This window comes from Triticum aestivum, chromosome 4A, assembly GCF_018294505.1.
Source record: "Triticum aestivum cultivar Chinese Spring chromosome 4A, IWGSC CS RefSeq v2.1, whole genome shotgun sequence".
Taxonomy (NCBI): domain Eukaryota; kingdom Viridiplantae; phylum Streptophyta; class Magnoliopsida; order Poales; family Poaceae; genus Triticum; species Triticum aestivum.
Window position 1 is genome coordinate 744,193,155 of NC_057803.1, and position 27,743 is coordinate 744,220,897.

General features: G+C 42.5%; 1 protein-coding gene and 1 pseudogene across 1 annotated transcript; both read left to right on the forward strand.

The window, feature by feature from the left end:
• The first annotated feature begins 16,289 nt into the window (after positions 1 to 16,289).
• LOC123083568 (putative disease resistance RPP13-like protein 1) lies at positions 16,290 to 21,065 on the forward strand (annotated as a pseudogene).
• A 3,914-nt stretch (positions 21,066 to 24,979) lies between these two features.
• LOC123084531 (uncharacterized) lies at positions 24,980 to 27,230 on the forward strand. Its single transcript, XM_044506084.1, has 5 exons — positions 24,980 to 25,102; positions 25,586 to 25,827; positions 25,919 to 26,633; positions 26,726 to 26,826; positions 26,907 to 27,230. Exons 1-5 carry the CDS (start codon positions 24,980 to 24,982, stop codon positions 27,124 to 27,126), a joined length of 1,401 nt encoding a protein of 466 aa, XP_044362019.1. The 3' UTR covers positions 27,127 to 27,230.
• The last annotated feature ends 513 nt before the right edge of the window (positions 27,231 to 27,743 follow it).

The window sequence follows — 27,743 nt, forward strand, 5'->3', positions numbered from 1 at the left end:
AATTTTTTTGCCAACAATAGGATTATCTACACATACACACATCATCTATCAAACCAAATATAGTATGCCAAAGTCTATTTTACATACACAAATCATATATTCATCACCCCTCTTAATTCAAAAAAAAATTCCTATGGACAACATATACACAAAACCGAATTGATTTTACCTACATGTTCAACTACACATCATCTACTGCATACCTAATCATCTATCAACTACACAAAATTTTCTAAAAATAAGAAACCATCTACTCATCTAACATCACCTAGTGTTGAATAATGCATCCAACCAAAGAGGGAAAACAAAAAAAATTGGAGGGAATGGGGGAGAATACCTCAAAGAAGCTTGGGGGGGTCCGATCTGTGAGTTTGAGGGGTTGATGGAGTAGATCAAGGGGGGTGGTGGTGGGAGGGAGAGAAGGGGCGAAGAACAGAGCCCTCTGTTCGTCGTGCGCCGCCAGGAGAAAGATGGGGATGGGTGGGCTGGCCCGCGCGGTTATCCACTTACCGGGGCTAGACGCCAGGGACCCTGGCGTCTGGCCCCTTTGCTACGTCAGCAGGTCAACGGGCAGGCGGGCAGTGCGGGCCAGGGGCCAGACGCCAGGGACCGTGGCGTCTGCTTCGTAACCCAGACGCCAGGGACCTTGGCGTCACCGAAAAAGGTCAGAAACAAAAAAAATTTTAGAACGAGGTCAAATCGGGATTTAGTTTGCCTTAAGGGTCAGAACAGTAATTTTGTCCCCCGCACCTGCCACTCCGCACGCACATGCAGATGCTGCCAACACGCATGCAACACCCGCTCACACAACGCCCGTCCATGCAGATCCTACCCCAATACGTGCGACGCCCATCCACCAATCCGCTGCCATTCCTTCACCTAACGTCGCTCGTCCTCTTCCATCCCATGCAGTTCCTGTCCAAGTTCCTGCCAATGCTCACACTATGCGCACTCGTGGCAAGGCCGGTTTTGGTCTCCCTACTCGTCGTATCAACTTAACAGCCTCCGGCCCCCCTTCTCCCATTTCTCCTCTTCCCACATCCTATAAACAAGCCCTTCTTGACCCCAACTGGTTTCAGGCTATGAAAGAAGAACATGACGCCCTCCTCCACAACCACACGTGGTCGCTCATTCCTCGCACTCCCGGAGCCAACGTCGTCTTAGGGAAATGGGTCTTTCGTCACAAATTCAAATCTGACGGCTCTCTCTCTCTCTCGTTATAAGGCTCGGTGGGTTTGTCGGGGTGACTCTCAACAACTGGTATCGATTTTGATGGTCTCTCCTGTCGTTAAGCCTAGTACAATCCGCGCGGTCTTAAGCATTGTTGTTTCTTCTGGGTGGCCCATCCATCAGCTTGATGTGAAAAATGCCTTCCTTCACGGCTCTCTGAATGAGACAGTGTTTTGCTGGCAACCTCCCGGGTTCGCTGACCCGACCTTTCCTGACCACGTCTGTCACTTGCAAAAATCGTTGTACGGGCTGAAACAAGCTCCCCGGGCTTGGTTCACACGCTTCGCCGCGTTCATCTGCACCATTGGGTTCATCCCTTCGCAGTCCGATTCCTCTCTCTTCGTCTTCAAGTCTAATGACCACCTCGCCTATCTTCTTCTATACGTAGATGATATAGTTCTCACCGCCTCCTCCACATCCTTTCTCGATCGCGTCATTTCCTCTCTACGTGCTGAATTCTGCATGACCGATCTCGGGCAGCTCCATCACTTTCTCGGTGTCGCTGTCTCCCGCTCGCCTTCAGGCCTCTTTCTATCCCAGCGGCAATACGCTCTTGACATCCTTTCCAAGGCCGGCATGCTCGAGTGTCATCCCACGTGCACTCCCGCTGAAACTGGTTCCAAACTCTCCGCGTCCGGTGAGCCATACCCTGATCCTACCCTCTATCGCAGCCTCGCAGGAGCTTTACAATACATGACCCTCACCCGCCCTGAGATCGCATACTCCGTGCAACAAGCCTGCCTATTCATGCATGATCCCCACGTTCCTCACTTTAACCACGTCAAGCGCATCCTCCGTTACCTCAAAGGCACCCTCGACCACGGTCTTCTTATTAACACATCCTCTCCCACTTCTCTTACAGCCTACTCTGATGCAGATTGGGCAGGTTGCCCAGATACTCGACGATCTACTTCCGGATACTGTGTTTTTTTGGGTGATAATTTGATTTCTTCGTCGTCAAAATGACAGCTAATAGTCTCCAGGTCCTCCGCGGAAGCCGAGTACCGCTCGGTAGCTCACGCTGTTGCTGAGACAGTTTGGCTTTGACAGCTGCTTGGTGAACTTCATCGACCCATCCAGTGGGCCACTGTCGTGTACTGTGACAACATTTCTGCTGTGTACATGTCCTGTAATCCGGTCCAGCATCGTAGGACTAAACATATAGAGATTGACATACATTTTGTAAGAGAGAAAGTAGCTTTAGGTGAGGTGAGGGTGCTTCATGTTCCCACCAGCGCGCAGTTCGCCGATATCTTCACCAAGGGGCTTCCAACCACAACCTTCACCGGCATCCGTTCCAGTCTCAACGTCGTCGAGCTCGCCGCTGACACTGCGGGGGGGGGGGGGGGTGTTAGGTTATGGACCAGGTCAGCACAGGAGTCCTCGCAGGAGTGTCCCACGCTCCTGCCCACGATCGCCACGATCCCATGATCGCTCACGACGCCTGCTATATGTATCCCCTCATGTACTCACTGTATGGCAATGAAAATCACATCACAACAGTTTTACACTGACAGTTTGGAAAGGCAATTGTTAGTTATGAAAGAGCTGATCAGCTTGTCTGTTAATTGTACAGATTGTTTGATCAACTTATCTGTTTTCCCTTTTATTAAAGTGAAGTAGTTGTGCTCTCTATTGCAGCCGAGCAGTTCGTTCCCTTTTGCTGACAAAACTGCTCTGCATATTGACGGTATCTGTTTATTATTATTATTATTATTGTTATTTGAGGGGGGCGGTATCTGAATTCGTTTGGAAGTTAAAACTCGTGACCCCGCTTTCTGAACAAGAAGCTCACTAGCATCAACACTGTTATTATACTTCCATCTAGCTGACTGCCAGGCTGCCAACAACGGAGTTTCTCCGGGATCGACAGCCGTGACTTTTTTCACCCGTGGGAACTACACCCTCCATCCCATAATATAAAATAAGAGCGCTTTTGGAACTCTTATATTATAGGACGGAGGGAGTAGAAAACTTGTACTCCCTTTGTTTCTAAATATAAGACATTTTAGAGATTTTCAATAGTACTACATACGAATGCATATAGACACATTTTAGAGTGTAGATTCATTCATTTTGCTCCTATGTAGTCCGTATTTTGGAATCTCTAAAAGGTCTTATATTTAGCAACATTTTACTGTGTTTGTTTACTCATTTCAGACCGTACATAATCTATATTAAAATATCAAAAACAGCTTATATTTGTGAAAGGAAGTGATATATATATACATATATATATATATATATATATATATATATATATATATATATATATATATATATATATAGCGCCAAAACAGGGAGGAATGCAACATGATGAGCAAACATGATAAATCTCCTGTAGTTGCCATTTTTTTATACTTTTTTAAGAACTCTTGTAGTTGCCAGCTGTGTATGCACGCAGCATTGTTGGTAGAATATGACAATATGTATGTACCAGCACGGCAGCTATACACTGACGAGCCTCCACGTGGGCACGGCTGGGCTTGATCACTACGCCAGACGACAGATTCCCAGAGACAAGCACACACTCTTTTGGGCTAAGATTACAATTATGGATCATGTGCTCTTGAACTGGTTCATTCCCATGCAGCGGACCTCCTGGGCCGGTCCTTCCCAAAGCAGCATGATCCGGCAGGCGCGTACGTAGCAACCGGATCACACCGATGTTTTGTTGTACACTATTTCCACTAACCATAAGCTGGAATTTTTCATTTTTCAACGGTTAACTATATTTTTTCAGGTGTCCATAATTAATTAATATACTAATGGTTAGATTGAAGATTGGCACATGCCTAATTTCTTATTCTTTCTCATTGTAGCAGACTGCTTTATTATGGCTCCACGGAGATTCCTGGTGCCAAGTTATATTTGCTCGCTCCTGGCCTTAGGCGTCTCCAACCTTGAAAAAAAAAATGGGCCCTAAGGGTTTTGTGGTCGACCTTAAGCGGCCGGCCTTAAGCATTGAAAGGGTGGTAGGAGCCGGTCATGGTGAGGAAGATAGTAAGGTCGCCCTTAAGCCTAAGACCAGTCCATAAAGATAAAAGTAGTATTTCCTGCAAAAAAAAAAGATAAAAGCAATATTTCTTTCTTCTTTCCTCTCCTCCCTCTACATGGACTGCAATCCCAAAATGTTGATGTAGCGAGAAAATGAAAAATATCCCACTTGTGGGCTCCACCTTATGGTCCAAAGGTAGTCCTGAGCATTGTGAGTATTTTGTATTATTAATGGATCCTACCTTAAGGTCTACTTAAGATTTAAAACATTGGAGACACCATCTGCTTCAAGTATGTATGAAGTTTTATGACGTGTAGTTGCTCAATAACGATTACCTCGAGTTGCTAGCAATGCCGATTCTAATAGTGAGTCTTAAAGTAGGCTTCGGCAACCCTCCTAATTCCTATACTTTCTCATTCTCAATAGTACAAGTTTCTTGGGTTTTGTTTGTCCTAATTAACCCTACTATATTAATTTCATTCCATATAAATGAGATGTCTAATTTAAATTATTTTGTGGGGTGTGCGCGGAGAGGAAAAATATGGTCCTTGTTTCTACTAACACATGCACACGTGGAAGACTAATATAAGGCCAACAATTTTATTTCTGTTTCTTTAGATTTTACACCTTACTACCTTTTCCCTAAAGGGTTGTTAATTAGGTGCTTTAAGTAGGTGCTCCCTCCGTTTCAAAACAAACTAGATATCGGATCTCATTAGTTTTACCAATATTTACTCTATTAGTATGTAACTTCTCTAATACAAAATCAAACCATAAAAATACAATTGAATACGACTACAATTACATTAGTTTTATGTCACATAGATATGTTAACAGAATAATCATAGGCTTTCCCTAACGAAATCTAATATGCTATGTATTCTACTAGAAAAGGGAGATATCATAATATAGAAGATTTCTTATATGTGAGTTAAATCCAATACTTTTTTATTGAAAATATTAGAAATTCCTTCTGTGTGCATTCATAAATTTTGTGGGTATTGCTGATTATTTAATCCAAGGCTTGAATTTGAGCAAGTTAAGAAACAGTTGTGTCTATCTTTAATCAATTTTCTTATGACACAAGGTGCATGCGGCAACACGATTTGTGCGAAAATACTTCACATATAAATGGTCATTGTGTTATAAATATATCACCCTCTGGACTATGGAGTAAAATAAGATCAGTGGGATGTCATTTTTCAATGGATTGCGATATATATACCATGATTGATGTTGTGTAGTGTTGAAAATAACAATGGTTGTGATGTATAAACTTGAGAAATTTTAAACATAGAGAGTGGGAATTAAATATAGGGGGGGGGGACCATGGTCCAAACATGAAACTAGAAAGATGTCTGCGACCATCAAAGACCAGATGATTGGATGGACACGTGCGGCCTTTTAGCTTTTATAAGATTGTCTCTCCATAGCCATGATGCCTCAACGAGATTCGAGATGGGTCAAAAGGGAGATGACGAAGTAATTTAAAGTTAACTTCACATCGCCAAATATGTTATTTTCTTTTCATGCTTGAGATTTCTCACAATAAGTACATAATTTTTCACTTCTGTTGGGATAAAAATCATTAATAGAGTAACATAGTAATAAGAGTGAAAATAAACAAAGATATATATACGTAGTGAGTGTCAGCTTGATATGAGATGTTTTGTGATGGAGATGCCGGATGCAGAGAAACAGTCGAGAGGGTCTGTGATGGCAGATGGACCACATCAAACCCGAGATCAGCTATAAGCGTTCTCACATATTTATATTAAATATTTTCACTTAAAAGTTAACAAAGAGACATCTTGTCACGAAATATATGTCATTTGGTATTAGTTGATAGATTCTTCAATAAACTATCCCATAATTAATACTATTTTTAAGTTCAAGCAGTGATTTAATGATGACTCATCATATTTAGTAAAATACACATATTTACATTCTTTTTTATGATTAGAACTATATTTTGTTGTACTATCTAAAATATTATTATGCCACAGAATGTGCTTTATTCGGTTTGACTTGTCCTTCTAGATGTTTTTACAACACATTCCACCATAAATGTAAGCATCCGCATGTATGCTTGTGCATAGTATCCTTAAATATCTACCTAACATGGAACTTAGTTAGCTATTTTAAAATATAATTAGGAATCTAGCAAATTATTTGGTAGAGGTTTCTAGAATACAAGACAAACAAGCTTAGGTGTACGTAAAAAGAGAGAAATGAAGAGTAGTTGCAGTGTCAAATTTATCCTGCCTGCTCAGCTTACAACTACTATCGGAATAGGTAACTCACCGAAAACCATATGGAATAGATTTATTATGGATGATTAAAAAATGATAGTGTTAGTGCGAGTGAATTTAAACATTGAAGAATTTACAAGGTATCACATATTATTTTTTTACCTAAATCGCATGCAATAAGGGCATCCAAAAATGAATTTAGATCATAACAAACTTCCAAAGTCGACCTGAGTGAGGGCGTCATGATTTTCAGATAGGGATACGTTTGTGATATTCAAATGTTTTCTTGTAGTGTTGTGCACTTTTTAAATGTCATGAACATTTCTCTATATGTTATGAACATTTTGTCAAAATTACGAGAACCAATTTCAACATTGCATGAATATTTTTGAAAATGCCATGACCATATTTTTAAATGTGCGAATTTTTAAAAATGTCATGAACTGTTTTTTAATGGTACAAACAATATTTACAAAATATACAAACAAATTATAACGTTTTTATGATTTTAATGTCATGAAACTATTTGTTAACGTGTGAATATTGTTTAAATGACATGACCATTTTTATGAAAGGTATGAAAAATTTTTTTGCAAGATTTTTTACATTTAATGAAAATATTTCCAATGTGTGATGAATTATTTTTAAAAAAATATGTAAATTAGTTTGTAAAATATATTTAAAATATGAAAATAAAAACAGGTTATTCCTTATTTAGTTTTGATCTGTAGGTGGCACTTTCTTTAGAAAACAAACATTAAAAAACCTAAGACGACGACGAAGAAGAAGAAAAAACCTACCAAAAATTTGAACAAAGTAACAAGAGACTCAGTTCTTCGGTCTCGCAAACTTTGTCTTGGTTGTAGCAAGACAACCAAGACAGGCGTTGTTACTACTGGGCCGGATCAGTAGCCATTTTTTGTTTGTTCTTTTGTTTTCCTTTTTGTAAAATATGGAAAAAAAGAAAATATTTTGAGGACATTAGTTTGAAGAAAAAATAGAGCACCCATTTGGACCATCATCACTGCCTTTCTTTCCTCCTTCTCTACGATCTGACCCAACACCAATGTGCTCTAGAGCTGCTGCTCAGCCACACCACCACGCGTGTGAAATCGCTTTTTTGATTCTACGTCGTATCAATCATGTCAGTGAAAAAAGAATGCACACAAGGTGCTTGACAAAATGCACGTTAGAGAGAGAGGAGAGGACATCTCAAAAAAACAGAGGAGAGGAGAGAGATGTGCATTGCCTTTTTTTTCGAAAGTAGTGAAACTTTTTCTTGAGGCAAAGGAAATCATTTTTTATGGGTAAGAGAATGTTTTATTTAGATTGAGAGAATTTTTTTGGAGACATAAGAGAGTTTTTTTTTTCTTCTGAAAATACCAAGGGCTTAGCCCACTCCCGCACCGGTTACTCTCCCATTCTCCGGCGTCTCCGCCGCAAATCGGCACCGGCGGCAACTCCTCTCTCTCTCTCTCTCTCTCGCGACCGACCTCCGGCTGCGTTCTCAGCCAGCGCCGCCAGGCCATCTACGCGCTGTTCTCATCTGCGCCCCGAATCGACGATGGTGGTGGTCGGGATGCAGTGAGTGTGCAGAACGCTAAGTCAGAGTTGCAGACCGCCAGAACACTGTGTGTCACTGTATCAGGCGACTCCAGGGCGGTGGCATGTTAGGTAGGCCGGAGCTCTTTCCAGCGACGGCGCTTTTCCCTGGCCCGTGGGTGGATGGCGCTTCGGTGTGGATCGAGGCACGGCTGGTGGCTGCAAATCGTCCGTGCAGTTGGTGGGATCCGGGGTGGCGCGATGCCTGCAGCTGAGGGTGCGGCGTCTCTTCCCGATTGGTTCTGCTCATCTGGGCCGGCAAGGTAAAGAGTCTCCATGGGGTGTCAGTGGCTGCCCCAAATTGAGATGGGGGATCGGCTCGGTGCCTGTGCCAGTTGAGAACTTGAGATCGATGCCCTGCTCCGAGAACGGCTGATTTGAAGCAAATCCCTGATCAGGAAAGGAGCAAGGAGGTGGTTAAGGCACAAGATTTGGAGGAAATTCAGATAGTGGGGGGGTTACAGATATGATATCCATGCTGAGGAGGCACATGATCTCAAGGGGCTACAGATTTTTGACAGGACCAGGAAGATCTGGATGTCCGATGAATGAGTCTCCTTGTCAGTCTTGGATAAGACTGCGCGGAAGCAATTTGTATGATCGGTTTTGCTCAACACTAGTAGAAAAAGGGTCAAACGTGAAGCACATTAGTGCCGGTTTGATTTTGGCCCGGTACTAATGGTACCATTAGTGCCGGTTCGAACGGATTTGCATTAGTGCCGGTTCGTGTTGAACCTTTAGTACCGGTTCGTGGCACGAACCGGTACTAAAGGGGTGGTGGCAGGCTGGCGTCAGGCCGGGGCCCCACGATCACCTTTAGTACCGGTTTGTGGCACGAACCGGTACTAAAGGTGTCTGACCTCTAGTACCGGTTTGTGACACAAACCGGCACTAAAAGTATAGGGAAAATGTAAAACGGCTATAATATATCAAAAAATTCAGCATGAAAATCCGCATCCGATGGAGACAGCCTACGGCCTATTTGGAATTATTTAGAATCCTCAAATTCCAAAAGGAAAAAAGATATGGTCAAATAATTTCAGTTTTTTAAAAAAAAATTGGTTAAATCTGGTCAAACTACTTATTCAAGAAGTATTAATATTACTACATAATTATTCAAGAATATTAGTGTTACTAAATAATTATTTCAATTTTTTGAATTTTGGTCAAATCTGGTCAAACTATGGTCAAACTGTGGTCAAACTATGGTCAAACTTATTCAAGAAATATTAGCGTTACTAAATAATTACTGTTTTTTAGAATAATAGTTTCAAACTCAAACGGTGAAATGTGTGACTTCATGCTCAAACTAAACTCCTGAGGGTTAATAGGATTAACATCTTACTTTTGTTAGGAAAACAACAAGTGCAGACTCGGAAACGAAGGAGAATAAAACCCGAAAGTTAAGCATGCTCGAGCTAGAGTAGTGAGAGGGATGGGTGACCGGTTGGGAATTTTTTTTTTTGGAGGGAAGTTAGATGATTTGGAATGAGTGATCCACACTTGAGCAGTTAAGAGAGGGGATTAGAGACTAAATCATCAAATAATTCAGAAAAATTAAAAATCGAATTTTCAAAATTTTCAAAAAAAAAATTTCAAAAAAAAACCTTTAGTACCGGTTGGTAACACCAACCGGTACTAAAGGTCCCCCATACCGGGGCGCGAGCTCACGCCACGTGGTGGCACTTTAGCGCCGGTTCGTGCCGAACCGGCACTAAAGGGGGGGGGGGGCTTTAGTGACCACCCTTTAGTGCCGGTTATGGAACCGGCACTAAAGGCCCTTACGAACCGGCGCTAAAGCTCCGTTTTCTACTAATGCAACTAGATCAGCCCCGGTATGCAAATTGAGTTAAGAGACATTAGTTTGTTAACAATGTCAGGTGAAAGGGATTTTCTCATTCTGAAAGTCGTGCCTGATCAGAATGGTGCTAGCCATAGCCTTGCCCATTTTGCTGGTTCCGATTACAGCGGTCTACAAAAAGTTTGCCCGATCAACCTGCCGCTGCAGGATTTTATATGAATTTTCAACTTGGACTGTGTGGCTACATTAGAAACCATGGAAGGGCGCCAACACTGTCTGACGTATGAATCAAGAGATGTATGCTGGTTGAAAGGCATGCACATTCTTTTCAACGATGGTTGTTATATCTGTGATGAGTATTTAGTGATATACACCAGCGCAAGACCTAGAAGAATACACTCTGTCAGATTCTGCATGTACACTTGTAAGTAATTCGAAAGTAATTAGGCTGTATGAATGCAATTGAAGGAAATCTGTTACCTATTTGCAATCCTATTTTGTGATGATTTGTCAGGACCCCGACTCGATGTCACATCGATCTAGCCGGTAACACCTCATATCACTTTGCGGCCTCACGCACGGTATCCCCACGGGTGTCGCCTTACCTTTGCCCGGGACCGTTTGCGCCTTTTGGCTCACGTATATGATAGTGTCGCTAGCATCCATATGATAAGGAGCCCGGGCTGACATGACTAGTCGTAAACCCAAAGTGGCACAGACTTACAGGGACAGACATTCATGACCCAGCTTCGAACGTGTCGGTCATCAGCAAGTGGGTCCGGGCTGTAGCACTGGGCTAGCAGGACTCCGGTAAACCGGGCTGTAGCGGGCTAACAGGACTCCGGTACTCAAAGCGTGACATTTCCCCGAAGGGACAGACACAGGAACGAAGAAGGACACATGCCGGCCAGCCTAAGTGTTCCAGAGCAGTAGCAAGCTACCATGGCTCAGCGGTAACACTAGGAGACATTTCCCGGTAAGAGAGGCTACTAAAGATAAACAACTAGATAGTCAGATCCCACACATACCAAGCATTTCAATAACATACACACAATATGCTCGATATGTGCAATACAACATGGCATCACAAAATGACTCTACGACTCAAGTAGTTTATTCAATAGGCTCCGAGGAGCGAGACATTACAAACATGGGTCTCATGACCCAACAATCAGAGCATACAAGTCAAGGCACAAGCGGAAGCTATCATGTCTGAGTACAGACATCTATAAATGAAAAAGGCTGAGAAGCCTGACTATCTACCAGATCCTGCCGAGGGCACAAGATCGTAGCTGAGGTATCAAGCTAAACGTCGAAGTCCAAGCGGAACTACTAGTGAGACTGAAGTCTCTCTGCAAAAACATAAAATAGGCAAACATGAGTACAAATGTACCCAGCAAGACTTACATCAGATCTATCTACACATGCATCATTATCAACAAGGGGGGGGGTGGTGGAGTTTAACTGCAGCAAGCCAGCTTTGACTCGGTGGCTAACCTGAACTACGACTGCAAGTAACTCTTTTGAGGTGGCGCACACGAGTCCACATATTCGCCATATCAATACACCACTATGGATCCGCTCCCGTCTCCCTACGAGAACGCCATCCATAGCACTCACGCTTATCTTGCGTATTTTAGAGTATCCACTTTCACTTGTCTATGAACTATGCAAGGGGTCCAAGTTTCCATATCCGAGGAATCCGGCTATTCGAATAGATGATGTTAACCCTGCAGGGGTGTACTTCTTCACACACGCTCTCGCCACTTACCGCCCTGTACATGTCATGTACCTCGGCAACCTTCAAGCGGAAGCCGGGCGAGGGAGTCGGCCACGACCTGACTAACCGAACAAGTCTCTAGTCCAGGTTTATCGCCTATTCGGGTTCCATCCGCAAGGAGATCCGGCCGGGGTGTCGCTTACGGCCCCAAACGATGTGTGCAAGGTTCCCAAGCCCACCAACCGGGTGCCACTTGGTACACCGGGCCACTGTGCCTAGTCTGTCCCAAGCCCACCTGTACCGGGTGCCACTTGGTAGACTACTAACACTGCCTACAAACACCAGAAACTAGTTGCAACTCCTGGACAGAGATCAAGTTGATTAATAAGTCGAGAGGGCTTGGAGCGCCCGGAGCCCAATGTGTGGTAGTAACTGATCATGGATCACAAACACAGAACTCAGTTCCTGAGGACGGCTGCAATGAGACAACCCACCATGTACTCCTACATGGCCTCTCACCGCTACCTTTACCAAATCGTGTTCACACACTTAGCTCACACACAGTAGGACATGTTCACACGCCTCTGATTCATCCCCGATGAATCAGACCTGACTCAACTCTAAGCAGTAGCAGGCATGACAAACAAGCATGAATGAGTAGGCACAACAGGGCTCAAACAACTCCTACTCATGCTAGTGGGTTTCATCTATTTACTGTGGCAATGACAGGTCATGCAAAGGATAAAGGGTTCAGCTACCGCAGCAAGTATCAAATATGTCGTTGTTGTCCTAATGCAGTAAAAGAGAGCAGGAGCGAGAGAGTGGGATTGTATCGGAATGAACAAGGGGGTTTTGCTTGCCTGGCACTTCTGAAGATAACATTGAGTCTTCATCAGTGTCAACGATCACATCATCGGTATCACGTCTATCGAGAGGGGACAAATACCGGCAACACAGAAGGGAACACAATCAATGCAATGCACAATATGATGCATGATCATGACATGGCAAAATGAATATGTTTTGGGCTAATGCATCTAGCAACAAGTTAAATGGGGTTGGTTTGAACACAAGATTCACATTCAAACTCCATATGTGATTATTTAAATGCCCGTTAATTGATTTGTGCTAAACAGCAGCTATAAGTTGTTCTAACATGCATGAAAATGGTACAGATGGATTCCTTGAATTTTTCTGATAATTTTTCATATATAATTTATTTAATTTGGAGCTACGGTTGAATTTCTATGAATTTTAGAAGTTTTAGGCATTTTTTGAATTTTCCTAATTAAATTAAATCCAGAAAGCATTACTGCGTCAGCATGACGTTGGCATGACGTCAGCAAGTCAACAGGGGCCGGCTCGGGTCAAACCTGACGTGTGGGGTCCACACGTCAGTGACACAGGGGCTAATCCCGCGTTGACCCGGGCTTTGACCCACTACGGGGCCCACTGTCAGTGGCTGTGGGGGGGTGTTTAGGCGTCATTAGTGCTAATTAGGCGTGCCACGTCGGCAGTCGCCGGAGTGTCGCCGGCGACGACCACGGCCGACAGCGGAGGTGCACCGTGCGCTCGCTACGGAGCACCATTTGACGTGCGGTTTGCTCCTACGGGTTCCTGGGAGGAAGGCGCATCTAAAGAGGTAAGTGACAGCAGCTGGGGTGGCCGGAGCTGCCGGCGGCGAGCTCCTTTGCGGCTGCCGGAGTTCGGGCAATCTCGGGGTCGGGGTTAGGGAGCACGGCAGGAGGAGCTGGGGCGTGCTACGGACTCCTGAGATCACGGTGAGCACGACAGTGGCCTCGGATACGAGCTGGGGTGGCTGTGGCCACGGCCACGCCATGGCCGGCGGCGAGAGATTCTCGGGCAAAGTGGTGGGGCTAGCTAGAGAGGGAGGTGGGGCACGGGAAGAGGGGGAATCAGCATAGGAGCTCACAGCGGGTGCAGTGGTGGCCTCGGCGAGCTCGGGGAGGCACCGGAGCCGACGAATTTGACGAAGACGGCCGGCGGGTCCGAGGTAGAAGACGACGTCGATGGCGGCGATGCGGCATGTCCGGGGCCTCGTGGCTCGTTGAGGAGGTAGAGGGAGGACCCGCGGAGCTTCCTGGGGCGTCGGTGAGGCTAGGGGTGGCCGGTGGCCATGGGTACGGCGACGATGGCGGCGAGCTCCGCTCGGTGGTGTGCGCGGGAGGGAAGCAGAGGAGGGAACGGGGTCCAGGGGAAGAGAGGGAGGGCTGGACGGCTCCGGGCGGCTGCGTGGCGTCTCCACGCATGGATAGGCTCGAAGGGGGAGGCCTCCAGCGCGAAGCAGGAGGTGGCCGGCGCTCTTCGGGCGCGCGCCACGCCTCGCCTCTGCCTACTGGCAGAGGAAGAAGAGGACAAGGGGGAAAGGTGGGCTGGGCCGCGCTGGTGGGGAGCTGGGCCGGCTGGTGGCTGCACGGGTGAGGCCAGGTAGGCTCTGTTCTTTTTATTTTTTTTTCTAATTATTTCAGTTTTCTATTTTCCAGGTTTGTTTTGAATTTGGTTTTGAAACCAATTCAATTTATTTTGCTTCTGACAATATTTTTAGGAGCTAAAAGAATTAAAACAATGCTCCACAAAATATTTCAGAATTATTGGACCTATATTTATTTAATAGTAGATATAAATCCAATTCAAATAATTATTGATTTAATTCAAATGCCCAAATTAAATGTTTCTGAGACACCAAAAATATTGGTTTGGATTTTTACCTCTTGCCAATATTTCCAGAGGATAACAGGAACATTTTCTTGGACACATTTGAGAAGATTTAATTGTTGGTTATTTTTAAAGGTTTCTGAGGCTTTTGAAAATTCCTCAATTCAAATTTCATTTGAATTTAAACATGATGCAGCAAGAGGTCTAGCCTAGTGCATTACCAGAAGCTAGGGATGTGACATGATTTTTCCCTGCAGGTTGGACATCAATGATTCTTGGACATAGCTTTCAGATCTGTGAGGGTGGTTCATGGAAAGCACGAGGGCCAGCAATGGTGATGGGGAGAAAAAAAGATTTTCGATGGGCAAGCACCATGTCCACCAAACCACCACCATGAGAATAGTTCTCCACTTCCACACGCATGCATGGTAAGAAGAAGGGGATCCTACAGCTGCATAGATTTATGTGTCCGTTGGTGCAGCTTTTCATACAGAATACTCTACCGTGTGATGTCTCAAAATGTGAAAAGATGCTCCTAGTCTACTTTATGTACTTTAATTATCGATCAGTCAGCTGTTTCCACCTCTGTTACTGGTTAGTTTATTAGCATGTCCAGTCAGCTAAACTTAAAAAAGGCCAAATAGCTGGATCAGATCTAATATTGCCTCGTTGGGCATCTCTCCCACATGATAGATAAGATCTACTTCTCACCTGCCTTGTCCTTGCAGTTTATTCGTTCTCACCTCCGTTAATTAGTTGATCTGTTCATGTTCTTGCCTGCGTTAGTTGTGTAGTCGGATTGATGGATTCCTTCAAACGGACTCTGTCCCTTCTTAGTTTATACCCGCCAATTAATTGTGCCCAAATTTTCTTCTGGCATATCATATTCTCGCTGTGAAGGAATTTCTGATATCTTGATTATATATGGAGGACTTGACTTACAGAAGCATGCTTAGCATTTTTCGTATTCCTAGCTGTGCAGGACAGACAATAATTCAGTCGGCAAGCAGGGAATGACAGGATAGTGTTATTGTCCAGAATTGTCAGACATGAGGTTGATACAATGGCTGCTTGTTGATGGCAACCAAACCCAAGCAAGAGTAAAATGGCAGACAAGGAAGGACTAGGAGTAGAAAAAAAATGAGAACCACACACTGACACACTAGTTCGTCAGATGCCCTCTCCAGTTCTTATTGCAGTCACCAACTGTGGACTGTGTGGCTACATTTGAGACCATGGAAAAGAGCTAACAGATTTGGAAAGGTGAAGGTATTGCGGCTTGAAAGGACGTAAGAACCGAGAGATCTTTCTTAGTGCGTATGGATAGCTCGATTGCGCCTGTGCTGGTTGGAACTGCAAATTTAATTGATTATTTCTTAGGTATGTACGCGGTTTTCAAAACTGGTTGTTATATCAATTACATATATTATATATTCAGTGATATATACTAGTGCATTAGCTAGAAATTTGCTACTACTTTCATTGTGGAAGGCCTGGAAGCAAGCACCCCGTCAAATTCTGCATGTACATTTCCATAGCAGTTCGAAAGTTATTAGGCTGTGCAAAATCCCTTTCTTTTTTTAATATGTAAAATTTGAAGTAAATCATGTAACCTATTTACAATTATATATTTTTCATGATTTCCCTGCAGGTTGAGAATCAATGGGGTCTTATTTTTTTCTTGGTCATAGCATTCTGATCTGCGAGACCAGGGATGGTGATGGAGAGAGATTTTTTTTGGGGGGCTAACATCATTCCATGAGGATAGAACGGGGAAGAATGGGGTTCTAACTCGTGATGCTTCAGGAGTTACAAATTGGCCTTTTGTATTTACCCACACAATGGTGTTGTATTTGCAGAGTAGTCCTCTACCCTACGGATCTGATTGCATGGAGTTATCTGTCCGCTGCTGAAGCTTTTGGTACAGAACAGCCCGTCATGTGATATGCATCTAGCCTACTTTATGTACTTTAATCATCGATCAGTGAACTATGTCCGCATTGGTTAGTGGTTAGTTTATTAGCAAGTCCAGCTCAGCTACACTAGATCAGATCTGCTATTGCCTACTATCTTCCTCTCCTGCAACCTTGCCTCATCGCTGTACCGGCTCCTACGACAGTTCTTCTCACTATCTGTGTAAGCTCACCACTATTCTTGCATCTTTTCCTCCACAAGTTTCGCTGTAGGGTCCTGTTTATTATCTTCGTTCTTGCAACCGGCTAATTTATCTAGTGATTTCCCACTTCAACAGGTGTCCATCCATTGCTATATTCACTGGTTGATTCTACCCCCGATCCAGAAGTGCTTTCATTGCTGGTCTATCATCTATTCAGGTCATTGCTCATTCTCAGAACAGTATGCACAGTCTTTACTATTATCTACAGATCTGCAACTAGGTTTCTTTTTTCTTATCACCATTCTAGTTTACTAATTTATCTCGTGATTTGCTACTCCAACAGGTTTTTCATCCATCACTGTCCAAAAACAATTCCAGTGCCATCTTCAATTTATTCAGACCGTTCCAACCCAAAAAAACAAACCCTGCAACCCAATGGAAGTGGCGTTAGCTAGCGCTGCCTTAAGTGTTAGCTTAAAATTGGCTGCATCACCGGCCTTGAAGAACCTCCTTACTAATGCTTCAACATATCTTGGAGTGGACATGGCGCGTGAGCTCCATGAACTGGAGACCATAATCTTGCCGCAGTTCGAGCTGTTGATTGAAGCAGCAGACAAGGGAAATCACAGGCCCAAGTTGGACAAGTGGCTTCAGGAACTCAAAGAAGCATTCTATCTGGCCGAGGACTTGCTTGACGGGCATGAGTACACCCTCCTTAAGCGCCAAGCAAAGGGGAAAGATTCCTTGTCGGACAATGCCTCCTCCATCAAAAGCACTTTTATGAAGCCTCTGCGTGCTGCATCAAGCATGCTGTCCATTCTGAGCTCTGAGAACAGAAAGCTAATTCAACAGCTGAATGAACTGAAGGCTACCCTGGCGAAAGCCAAGGACTTCTGTGAACTGCTCTGCTTACCATCTGGTTATAATGCAGAGGCCCCCATCATATCATCAGCTGTTGTTCCGGAGACCACATCACTGCCGCCTCTGAAAGTGATTGGTCGTGACAAGGACCGGGATCGTATAATAGATCAACTTATCAGGACAACTGCTATTACCAAGTCTAGTACAGCTATGTACTCGGGTTTGGCCATTGTTGGAGCTGGAGGCATGGGAAAATCCACCTTGGCACAACATGTTTACAATGACATGAGGGTAAAAGAATATTTTGATGTGAGAATGTGGGTAAGCATCTCACGCAAACTTGATGTCCGCCGTCATACACGGGAGATCATCGAGTCTGCCTCCCAGGGGGAATGTCCACGCATTGATAACCTTGATACTCTGCAGCGCAAGTTGAGGGACATACTGCAAGAATCAGGGAAATTCCTGCTTGTGTTGGATGATGTTTGGTTTGAACCTGCCAGTGGGAGGGAATGGGACCAACTGTTAGCTCCTCTAGTTTCCCAACAGATGGGAAGCAAAGTTTTGGTGACTTCTCGGCGGGATACATTTCCAGCTGCTCTTTGCTGTGAAGAAGTGTGTCCTTTGGAAAACATGGAAGATGCTCAGTTCTTGGCACTCTTCAAACACCATGCATTCTGTGGAACAGAAATTGGAAATTCGCTGCTGTGTGAAAAGTTGGAAGATTTTGCAGAGAAGATTGCTAAAAGGCTTGGACAATCTCCTTTAGCGGCAAAAGTTGTGGGTTCCCAGTTGAAAGGAAAAACAGATGTCACTGCATGGAAGGATGCTCTAACTATAAAGATTGACAAACTAAGTGAGCCCATGAGTGCTCTTTTGTGGAGTTATGAGAAGTTAGATCCATGTCTGCAGAGGTGCTTCCTATACTGCAGCTTGTTTCCAAAAGGCCACAAGTATGGCGTTGAGGAGTTGGTTTACCTTTGGATGGCAGAAGGCCTTGTTGATTCATGCAACAAAAACAAGAGAGTGGAAGATAATGGGATGGATTGCTTCCATGAGATGATCTCCGCTTCATTCTTTCAACCTGTTTATGAGGAAGACACTTTCTATGTTATGCATGATCTCCTTCATGATCTTGCGGAATCACTCTCCAAAGGGAACTACTTCAGATTGGAAGATGATAAGGTGATAGAAATACCATCAACTGTTCGATACCTATCTATTCGTGTTGATAGTATGAAGCAACACAAGCTAAGTATCTGCAAGCTACACCATATCCGCACTATTATTTGCATAGACCCCCTAATGGATGATGTAAGTGACATTTTTAATGAGATACTACAGAATTTGAAGAAGTTGCGTGTACTACGTTTGTCATCTTACAGCAGCAGTAAGTTGCCAGAATCTGTTGGTGAGTTGAAGCACCTTCGGTATTTGAACATCATCAGAACACTGATTTCTGATTTGCCAAGATCACTGTGTACTCTTTACCACTTGCAGTTACTTCTGTTAAATGACAAAGTTGAGAGTTTCCCTGAGAAGCTCTGCAATTTAAGGAAGTTGCGGCATCTTGAACGGCATGTTGATGGAATAGACACGTCATACAAAGAAACACTGCCTCAAATTCCTTACATTGGTAAGCTGACTTTGCTTCAAGAATTGCAGGAATTTTCTGTGCAAAAGAAAAAGGGATATGAGTTGCAGCAGCTGAGGGACATGAACGAGATTCGTGGAAGTTTAAGTGTCACAAATCTTGAGAATGTCACTGGGAAGGATCAAGCCTTAGAATCGAAGCTGTGTCAGAAAAGTCATCTTCGCAGCTTGCAACTTGTTTGGAGTTGCAAGAATAACACGAATGCAGAGGATAGTTTACATTTGGAAATTCTAGAAGGCCTGATGCCACCGCCTCAACTTATGGGCCTTACAATTCACGGTTACAAATCTTCAAAATATCCAAGCTGGTTTCTTGATGGTTCTTATTTTGAGAATTTGGAATCTTTGAGCTTTGTTGATTGCAGCGCGTTGCAAAGCCTACCTTCCAATACTGTGGTTTTCCGGAATTGCTCTTCATTAGGCATCATCAATATGCTAAACCTGAATACATTACCTTGTCTTCCACTAGGCCTTAAAGTATTAAGTATATCCAATTGCCCACTGCTTATATTTATTTCGAACAATGAGCCAGAACATCAAGAGCAGAGAGAGAATATCTCAAGGACAGACCACTTGGCATCACAGCTTGGTTTAATCTGAGAGGTGGATTCAGGATCAGATATTAGGAGAATACTCTCATCGGAACATTCATTTCTGAAGCAGCTGATGATATTGATGCATGCTGATATATCACATGTTCAAAACCTTGAAAGTGCTCTAGAAAGAGAGAAAGATGAAGTATTTGTAAAAGGGGATATCATCAAGGCATGGATATGCTGTCACGAGCAGAGGATCAGGCTCATGTATGGAAGGAGCATTGGGCTGCCACTGGTTCCACCATCAGGACTTTGTGAACTCTCTCTCTCTTCATGTTGTATTTCAGATGGAGCTTTAGCAGTTTGCCTTGATGTCCTGTCTTCACTGAAAAGATTGTTCTTAGATGACATTATGACTTTAACTGCCCTTCCTTCAGAAGAGGTCCTCCAACATTTGACAAAACTTGACTTCTTGTTCATCACAAGTTGCTGGTGTCTCAAGTCATTAGGGGGTTTACGTGCTGCCACCTCTCTTTCAGAAGTTAGACTGAGTTCCTGCCCTTCTTTAGAGTTGGAACGTGGAGCAGAATGTTTGCCATTATCCATTGAGAAGATCTGTATATTTAAGTGTGTGCTTGGATCTGAATTCCTCTGCACCGAGTGGCCAAAGATGAACGATATTCTTATAAGTGAGTGCAGAAGCACCGCATGTTTGTCTGTTGGTAGTCTCACCTCTGTTGAATCACTCTCACTGTATCACTTGCCAGATTTATGTATGCTCGAAGGATTGTCTTCCCTGCAACTTCACCATGCACATTTGATTGATGTTCCAAACCTCAACGCCGAGTGTATCTCCCAGTTTCAAGTCCAGCACTCACTCTATGTTAGCAGCCCTGCAATACTCAACAACATGCTCTCGGCAGAAGGTATTACAGTTCCAACATTTCTCTCTCTTGAAAAATGCAAGGAACCATTTGTTTCATTTGAAGAATCCGCAAATTTCACATCTGTCAAGGCCCTGAGATTCTGTGATTGTCAAATGACTTCCCTGCCAACAAATATGAAGTGTTTCTCCAATCTGAAGAGTCTCGACATCTATGACTGCCCCAACGTATCATCTTTACCAGAACTGCCATCCTCCCTTCAGCACATATGTGTTTGGGGTTGTTCTGAGCTGTTGAAGGAGAGCTGCCGAGCACCTGATGGAGAAAGTTGGCCAAAGGTCGCGCATATCCGCTGGAAGGAATTTAGAGTATGATCTAGATTCCCAGCTACAAATAAACAGAAAGGTAAATTAGCTCCCATTGGCCATCTTTGCTTTGTCAGAGATATAGTCTTTCGTAATATATATGCACTTCATTAAGAAAAAAATAATCTTTGAAATATTCAATTTATTACAAACTTTCCTTAATAGCAGGCCCTCCAGCAACCTGTTACGAGGTGGAGTGCTTCAGGCTGGCTCATCCTACAGCCCAAACTGTCTTCTGCTTCACAGGACGTTGTTGATCCCCTGCTTTGCTGATTGCTTCACGTATTGCCCGCCCTCTGGTGCACTGTCACTGATGATGGTTTTTGTAATCGTGTTGTTGGTTATCTTCTTCTTCATGCTATTATTATCCATTGAATGAACATTACCCGGAACGTAGTCTAATTTGCATGTTATTCCATCACTTAAGTGTTGTCCTGTTTTGCTACCCTCTCCCGAAATCTGCCGCACTTTTGATTTGTATACGGACTGTAATCTTTATCTCTTGTGTGCTCTTACTTACCATGTGACTAGAGGTCTCTTTTGTCATTCAATCTTGTAGTGAGATATGTAATGTATTGCAGTATTTGAGATCCATTTCCATACTTGATACAGTGTGCCTGCTGCTTCAGACCATTTGTTGAATGATGGAACCTTCGTTGGTCTAGAAAGCCTGCTGCTTCAGACCTTGGGGGCATGCTAGCTGCTCTTTCTGGTTGCTCATTCCCTGCTTTGGTTTATTTTCATAGCTAGAGAGCCGGCTGTTTGGGATCTACAGGCATTGTCACTATGTGTACAGATTTATCTGTTGAACATCATCGAGACATTTAACTAGTATCTTCTGGAGGTACGTCTGAATAAATGTGCCTGGCAGAAGGCAAGAATGAGTGTTGTAATTTAATTATCGTAGCTTGGCTTGTATGATCTATATATGAGGACGGTTTGGAAAAGCCTGTACAGTTTATGGCACTAAGTTAATTTATCATGGCTGATCTATCATATCCGTGTTGGTGCTGCCCTATTTTGCTTCTGCTACCAGTCTGAAGAATTCTGAACATGCTGGGGAGGGGAGGGTGCAAATTGTGAGAGAAAGTGATGAATGACTAGTTTGGTGGGCAGCAGCTCTTGGAAATGTTTGGGTGTTTATTCAGCTTGTGCCCTTTTGCTCTTCTCGTCGATTCAAGTGGAAACATCGAGATGCAAAACTAGAATGGAAGACGGATTTTCAAGGTACTGTACTTGTCATTGTTTGTTTGGTGAATGGCAGATAACCAAAACCAACGAATGCATCTGGCTGACTGGTTTGGAGCATGCTTGTCTCTGTCGTTGCCTGTACTATGACGCTGAGCGTGAGAGATCCGGCTGTTAATTTTGCTCTGTGCCTGTCTGCGAGCAGCTTTGGTGGCTTTGGACGTGTACCTACAGGCTACAGCCTGATGCAAAACTTCGGCCAACAGCGAGGAAGCGGCTCTCCCAGCATGCGCCAAGTAGACTAAGGGGAACCGGATTGTAAGTGTTCATCATCGTCGACGTCGGTTGGGTGTCCTCGTGTTGTTGACATGTTCAGAGTTCAGAGAAAGAAAATGACTCGGACGTAACTGCAGGAGGCTCCCCTCCTGCCGCTCCGCGACAGTGATTTTGCCGATAATGGCAAGGGCTTCTGAATTATCCTGAAGGAAGCTAAGGATCCACTGATCTCTCTCTCTCTCTCTCTCTCTCTCTCTCTCTCTCTCTCTCTCTCTCTCTCTCTCTCTCTCTCTCTCTACCTCTCTCTCTCTCTCTCTCTCTCTACCTGTAATTCACCGGCTAGTGGTGTGACCAATTAATTCATATTATTCCATTTTTATTCCATATTGTTTCTTTCTTAAAAATAAAAAATGAACTTAATAATACCGAAAAAGTGTATGTGTAAAATGATGTCAGTTCACATTAAACAATGTTATGCATCTAAAAATAAAACAGTTCATGTACTTGAACAATGGTATATATTTCAGAAATAGTTGTTCATAAATGTTAGAATATATGTCCATGTCATTCTGAAAAAGTATTCACGTATTTTCTAAAAAAGAGAAGGAGGATTTAAAACATAAAACATAAACAAAAGAAAAATGGAAAAGAGGATTAAAAAAAGATATGAAACATACAAAAAAAGGAAAAGGAAAGGAAACATACAAATAAAAAAATACTCATCGCCTATTGTGCCAGCCCAGCAAGAAAAACACCGTACATCAGGTGAAGCCTGTCATTACGCACTTTATGAGTAGTTTCCAGAAATGGCAAACCTTATTTGAGAGGGAGCAACTGACCAACAAATACCCCTTGCGGGAGCCCCACAAGGGTCACTTTTGATAGGCTGAGAGCACGTTCAGCCGCCGCCACGTGTTGCGTGCTGGACGCTTTCTCGGGATTTTGTTTTTTATTATATTTTGCTTTTTTTTTGTCTTTTAGTTTTTTTCCCGGTTTTCCCTAGAATTTGGACAAGAAAAATTAAGAAACCCCTTTTTAGCGCGAGGCACAACTGTTTGTACAGGTTTGCTTCTGGTGGAGGTACAAGTTTGCTTCCGTGAGGGTCACAGCTGTGCCTCTCGATAAGGGAAAAATACTTTTTTTTGCGCGAGAGGCACAAATTTGCTTCTCGTGGAGAGATACATTTCTACTGGTTTTCTTCATTTTTTTTATTTTGTATTTTCACTAGTTTTTGTTTGTTTTCTCAGGTTGTTTCGTTTCTTTATTTGTTTTCGCTAGGGTTCTACCTTTTTCTTCGCTTTCTTTTGTTTCTTGGTTTTCACTTGTTTTCTCTTCAGTTTTATTTGTTTCTTTCATGGTTTTCATTGGGGTTCTTTGTTTCTTTTGTAGTAGTTTTCTTCAGGGTTTTTTATTTTTATTTTTATTTGGTTTCCTTTGTTTCTTTTTTTGGTTTTCGTTGGCTTCTTCGTTTTCTTTGTTGTTTTCGTTGGTGTTCTTTATTTTTCTTATGAATGTTCTGGTTTATTTTTTTTGGTTTTAATTTTTTTAATTTCTTCGTTTCTTTCGGTTTATTTATTTATTATTTGGTTTTCTTCATTTTCTTTGTTTCTTTTTTATGTTTTCACTGTTTTCATGTGTTTGCAACTTTGCATTGGTTTTTCCTTTTCTTGATTTTGTTTTATTTTCTTCTTTCTGTCCATCCATTCCTGATCTTTGTTTATTTCTGTTGGTTTTCATAGGTTATGTTTTTTCAACACATGTCTACTTTGTTCAGTACACAATGTACATTTTTAATTTAGATGTGATTTTTTCTTTTTGACACACGTTCAATATTTTTCAAACAAAAATTAAATACATGCTTAAAAAAATTCAAGTACACATTGAACAATTTTTTATTGGCAATAAAATTTTTTGCGCAGACAATGTACATTCTCCGTATACATCAGGAACATTTTTTATGTAAATGTTAAACAATTTTTAAATACAGAACTAACTTTGTAAATATTATTTCTGTCTAATTATATTCAATGTATGTTACATTTTTTGGATACATGATCAACATTTTTCACACGCATTGTATTTTCTAATACATTTCTGTATACATGAGATACATATTTATCTATATACATTTAATATTTTTCAAATGCTTGAATAAAAAAGTTCAAATGCTTGATTAACGTTTTTCAAACACATGATCATCTTTTCCGACGCACATCATAGTTTTTTTGTATTTATTTTTCGTACACATGAGAAACAATTTTTCTATACACATTTAACATTTTTCAAATGCTTGATTAACATTTTCAAATGTTTTATGTGAAGTGTTCTCTTAATATATATATTTGGAATATTTGAGGTACGTAGGATGAACAAGTCCTATTCACAGGATGTATACTTCTTGTTTCTGTTTGGTCAATGGTTTCTATCTTTAATGGATTTCATTATGGAGACAAAGAACAACTAGCAGCAGGATGTGTACCAAAGTACTCAGTTGTTGAATTTCAGCGCATTGCAATTGTATATCTTTTTCCGCACGTCGATTCATAAGCAATCTTGGATTGGATAAGGTCTCCAACGCAAAATACTTACCAGGTCCACTTTACTGGTTATTACTAAACTCGCCGGAAAGCTGAGTGCCAAAGAGAAATTAAGCTGCAGCTTTCATGGCCCCCCGTGGCAGATGGCCGGCTCATTGGTATATTATAATTTACACACCAAGCGTGGACCTTTTTCCACCAGTTCTTGTTCTTTGAAATTACTGATCGACTGCTCAAGGAGGAGCTGAAGAAGAGTCTGGAATTATTCTCTTGAGAGAGGAAAAATGGGTGGGTTCTTCTCTGCTCAGAGAAAGGGAAGAAAGTCTGCCCTGGTCGGGGCGCCGTGGGAGCTGGTTGGAGCGGACGACACGGAGTGCGTTGACTCCGGCGCGCCTTCTTCTTCCCAGGTACTGTATGATTGGTTCTATGTGTGGGAATTCAATTCGATCTTTGGGCTGATAGATAGATATGGCTGTGGTTAATTAGCATGGATGAGCAGAGTTAGCTGCAGCAACTTGTCAAACTTTTTGTCACCACAACTCTTCATTTCCCCCTTGTGTAGCTAGCTAGCGAAAAATGTTGTACGGAACCATGGCTCAGCTAGCTAGTTCATTTCCCCCCTTAATTTCTATACGCGCTGCTAGTTCCTTTGCAAAGGACAGTGAGTGAGCTGCGATCTAAGTTGTATCATCTTGATTTGGCCATAGGATCAATAGATCTAAAAAAGTAAGCATGTTTCATTTACTTACCTATTGATTTCTTTTTACTTTCTTTCATTGCAACTTCTCAGTTCTTGCCCAGGAGCCCTTCAGTTGTTCATATACTCTGGTTTGTTCATACATATCCATTGACCTTTCATTTATTTATTTATTTATTTGAATTTTATGTAGTTTCAAATGTTCGTTCGCATTTATGGGCAACTTATATCCGTTCAAGTAACTCGTGAATCTACCGTAGAATCGGCCATATATTCAGCATTCTCGCAAGGCAACTATATTCTTTTCAAGTTCGGGGCTCATTGTTGGGATGCGGTTAAACAAAGAAGATTGCTCTTGGAAGAATCACTTGAAGGTGTTGTCCCTGGTTCTACAATTACAACATTCGCTGTGATTCATGGTGGTGGCCCCGGAAAGTAAGTAGATACATGACTGCACATGGCTATTATATATGTTGGAGAATGTATATAGTTGGTCTATGATATATTTAATTAATAATTCATGCAGGCCCTATCTTCAACAGGACTATATGTCCTTTTTGGACCGGATGAATGAACTGCCGTCCAAAAATGAATGGCTTGAGACAAAGGGATTAACATCTGTGTTAAGTAAGCTGGGGAGACAGACATTTCACAAACTGTTTGAAATGATATCCTTGTATCACACGGGGAACAAGTGTTTTGTTGGTAAATTTGATTGTAACAATATCATATACGTACCATCGACAGATAGTTACATGATTGATCCCTATGTGCTTGCGCTTGTTGTGGATTTCACCCCTAGTGGATATAAGGAGGACATTAAAGCTTTGGGTAAAGTACTTGAAAAGGTGTGCATGATGAAACTGGATTCTTCACAAGCAAAGATAGCTTATGTTGCCCATTTGCTGAAAACTATGAGGGAAATGCCATCGGGTGCTGAGTCATCTCAAACATTCAAGGCGTTCATCAGAAATCACCCCTGCATGATGTCATCCGCCAGTCGACAAGGACTTATATCGGAAGTGCATAGATACATCAAGTTTCAGTATGATGATTCAATGGAACCTGTTCTACAATCTCCATATACCTGGGGTTGGATCGCTGAATGTGATCGTGACTTCAATCCGGTATACCTCTATAAGTGGCGATTATGGCCGCTGAGGGGGACCGGATATTATGAGAATGAATGGTCATGGTTTACTTTTTGTCGGAATTTCCTTTCACATCCTAATCAAAATCTGGTATGGTCATCACTTCTTTCAGGAATTTTCTTCATGTTCTTGTCTTATTATGGCATAGTGCTATCTGGAATTTAATTGTAAATTTTCCACAGACCATACAAGATGCAGATATTGCCATATGGTGGTACTTTGATGAGCATTTAGCAGACTTCTTGTGCCGCCTTTCCTGCACACATGAGTTTAAATTTAACATGTAAGTTTTAATCAACGTTGTTTCATGCTTGTTAACTGTATATTGAAGTAGCTAAAAGAAATAATGACTTTGTTTTGCAGTTTCGATAAAGATAGTTTTTGCACGCACCCTGCAAAGTGGGAAAGGTACCCGTACATATTATACTATGAATCAGTCCCAAACCTAGAGTATTCTACAGAAGAGTCGGAATACGAGGAAGAAGAGTCGGAGTATGCTGAAGAAGTGCCGGATCATTCTGAAGAAAAGCCATCACCCAGCGAGATTGGGCGGCCTGGGATCAGAAAACGCATTTTCATATGATCTTAGTAGAAAAGGAAGTAAGCATAATGATGGTCAGCTATTCTGCTCAGTTGACCGACATCCAAAGGAATGGCACCATTACTTGGTGGTTGGTCATGCCGACTCGTCTATGCTCCCCACCTGCTGCCATCGAGCAGCCCAAACATATTTTCATTTGTCTTGTGTTTGCCCTTGTGGACACAATTAATATAACGATTTAGCACACTCACATCGTACCATTGCCAATCTTGTTTATGTCGTGTTTTCTACAATGCCATCTTTTCACACTGCACGCACTCATATTATGATGAGGAAATGTCATAGTTTACATGTTTTGTCGTAATTTCCTTTCACATCCAAATCGGAATAAGGTATAATCACTAGTTTTCATTTCGAGGTATTTTCTTGTTCTTGTGTTATCATCGCATAGTGCTACATAAAAGTCAAATTTCCGGAGGTGTAACCGTACAGTAAAGCTACAGTGCTTGAACAATTTTAAGGCCGGCTTTGTCTTCATTTTTTTCCGGAGGTGAATTACTCGGATGGTCGAGACGGGAAGCAAATGCTTGAGATAGTCTTTATGGTTAACTAAGCCTGCTACTTCAGAACAATTTTTGAAGATATTAAACAGTTTTTGA

Coding starts and splice junctions, on each gene's coding strand:
- LOC123084531 (XM_044506084.1), top strand. CDS start 24,980: ATGGGTGGGTTCTTCTCTGCTCAGAGAAAGGGAAGAAAGTCTGCCCTG. Junction 25,828..25,918: donor CATGGTGGTGGCCCCGGAAA/GTAAGTAGATAC, acceptor TAATTCATGCAG/GCCCTATCTTCAACAGGACT. Junction 26,634..26,725: donor CACATCCTAATCAAAATCTG/GTATGGTCATCA, acceptor AATTTTCCACAG/ACCATACAAGATGCAGATAT.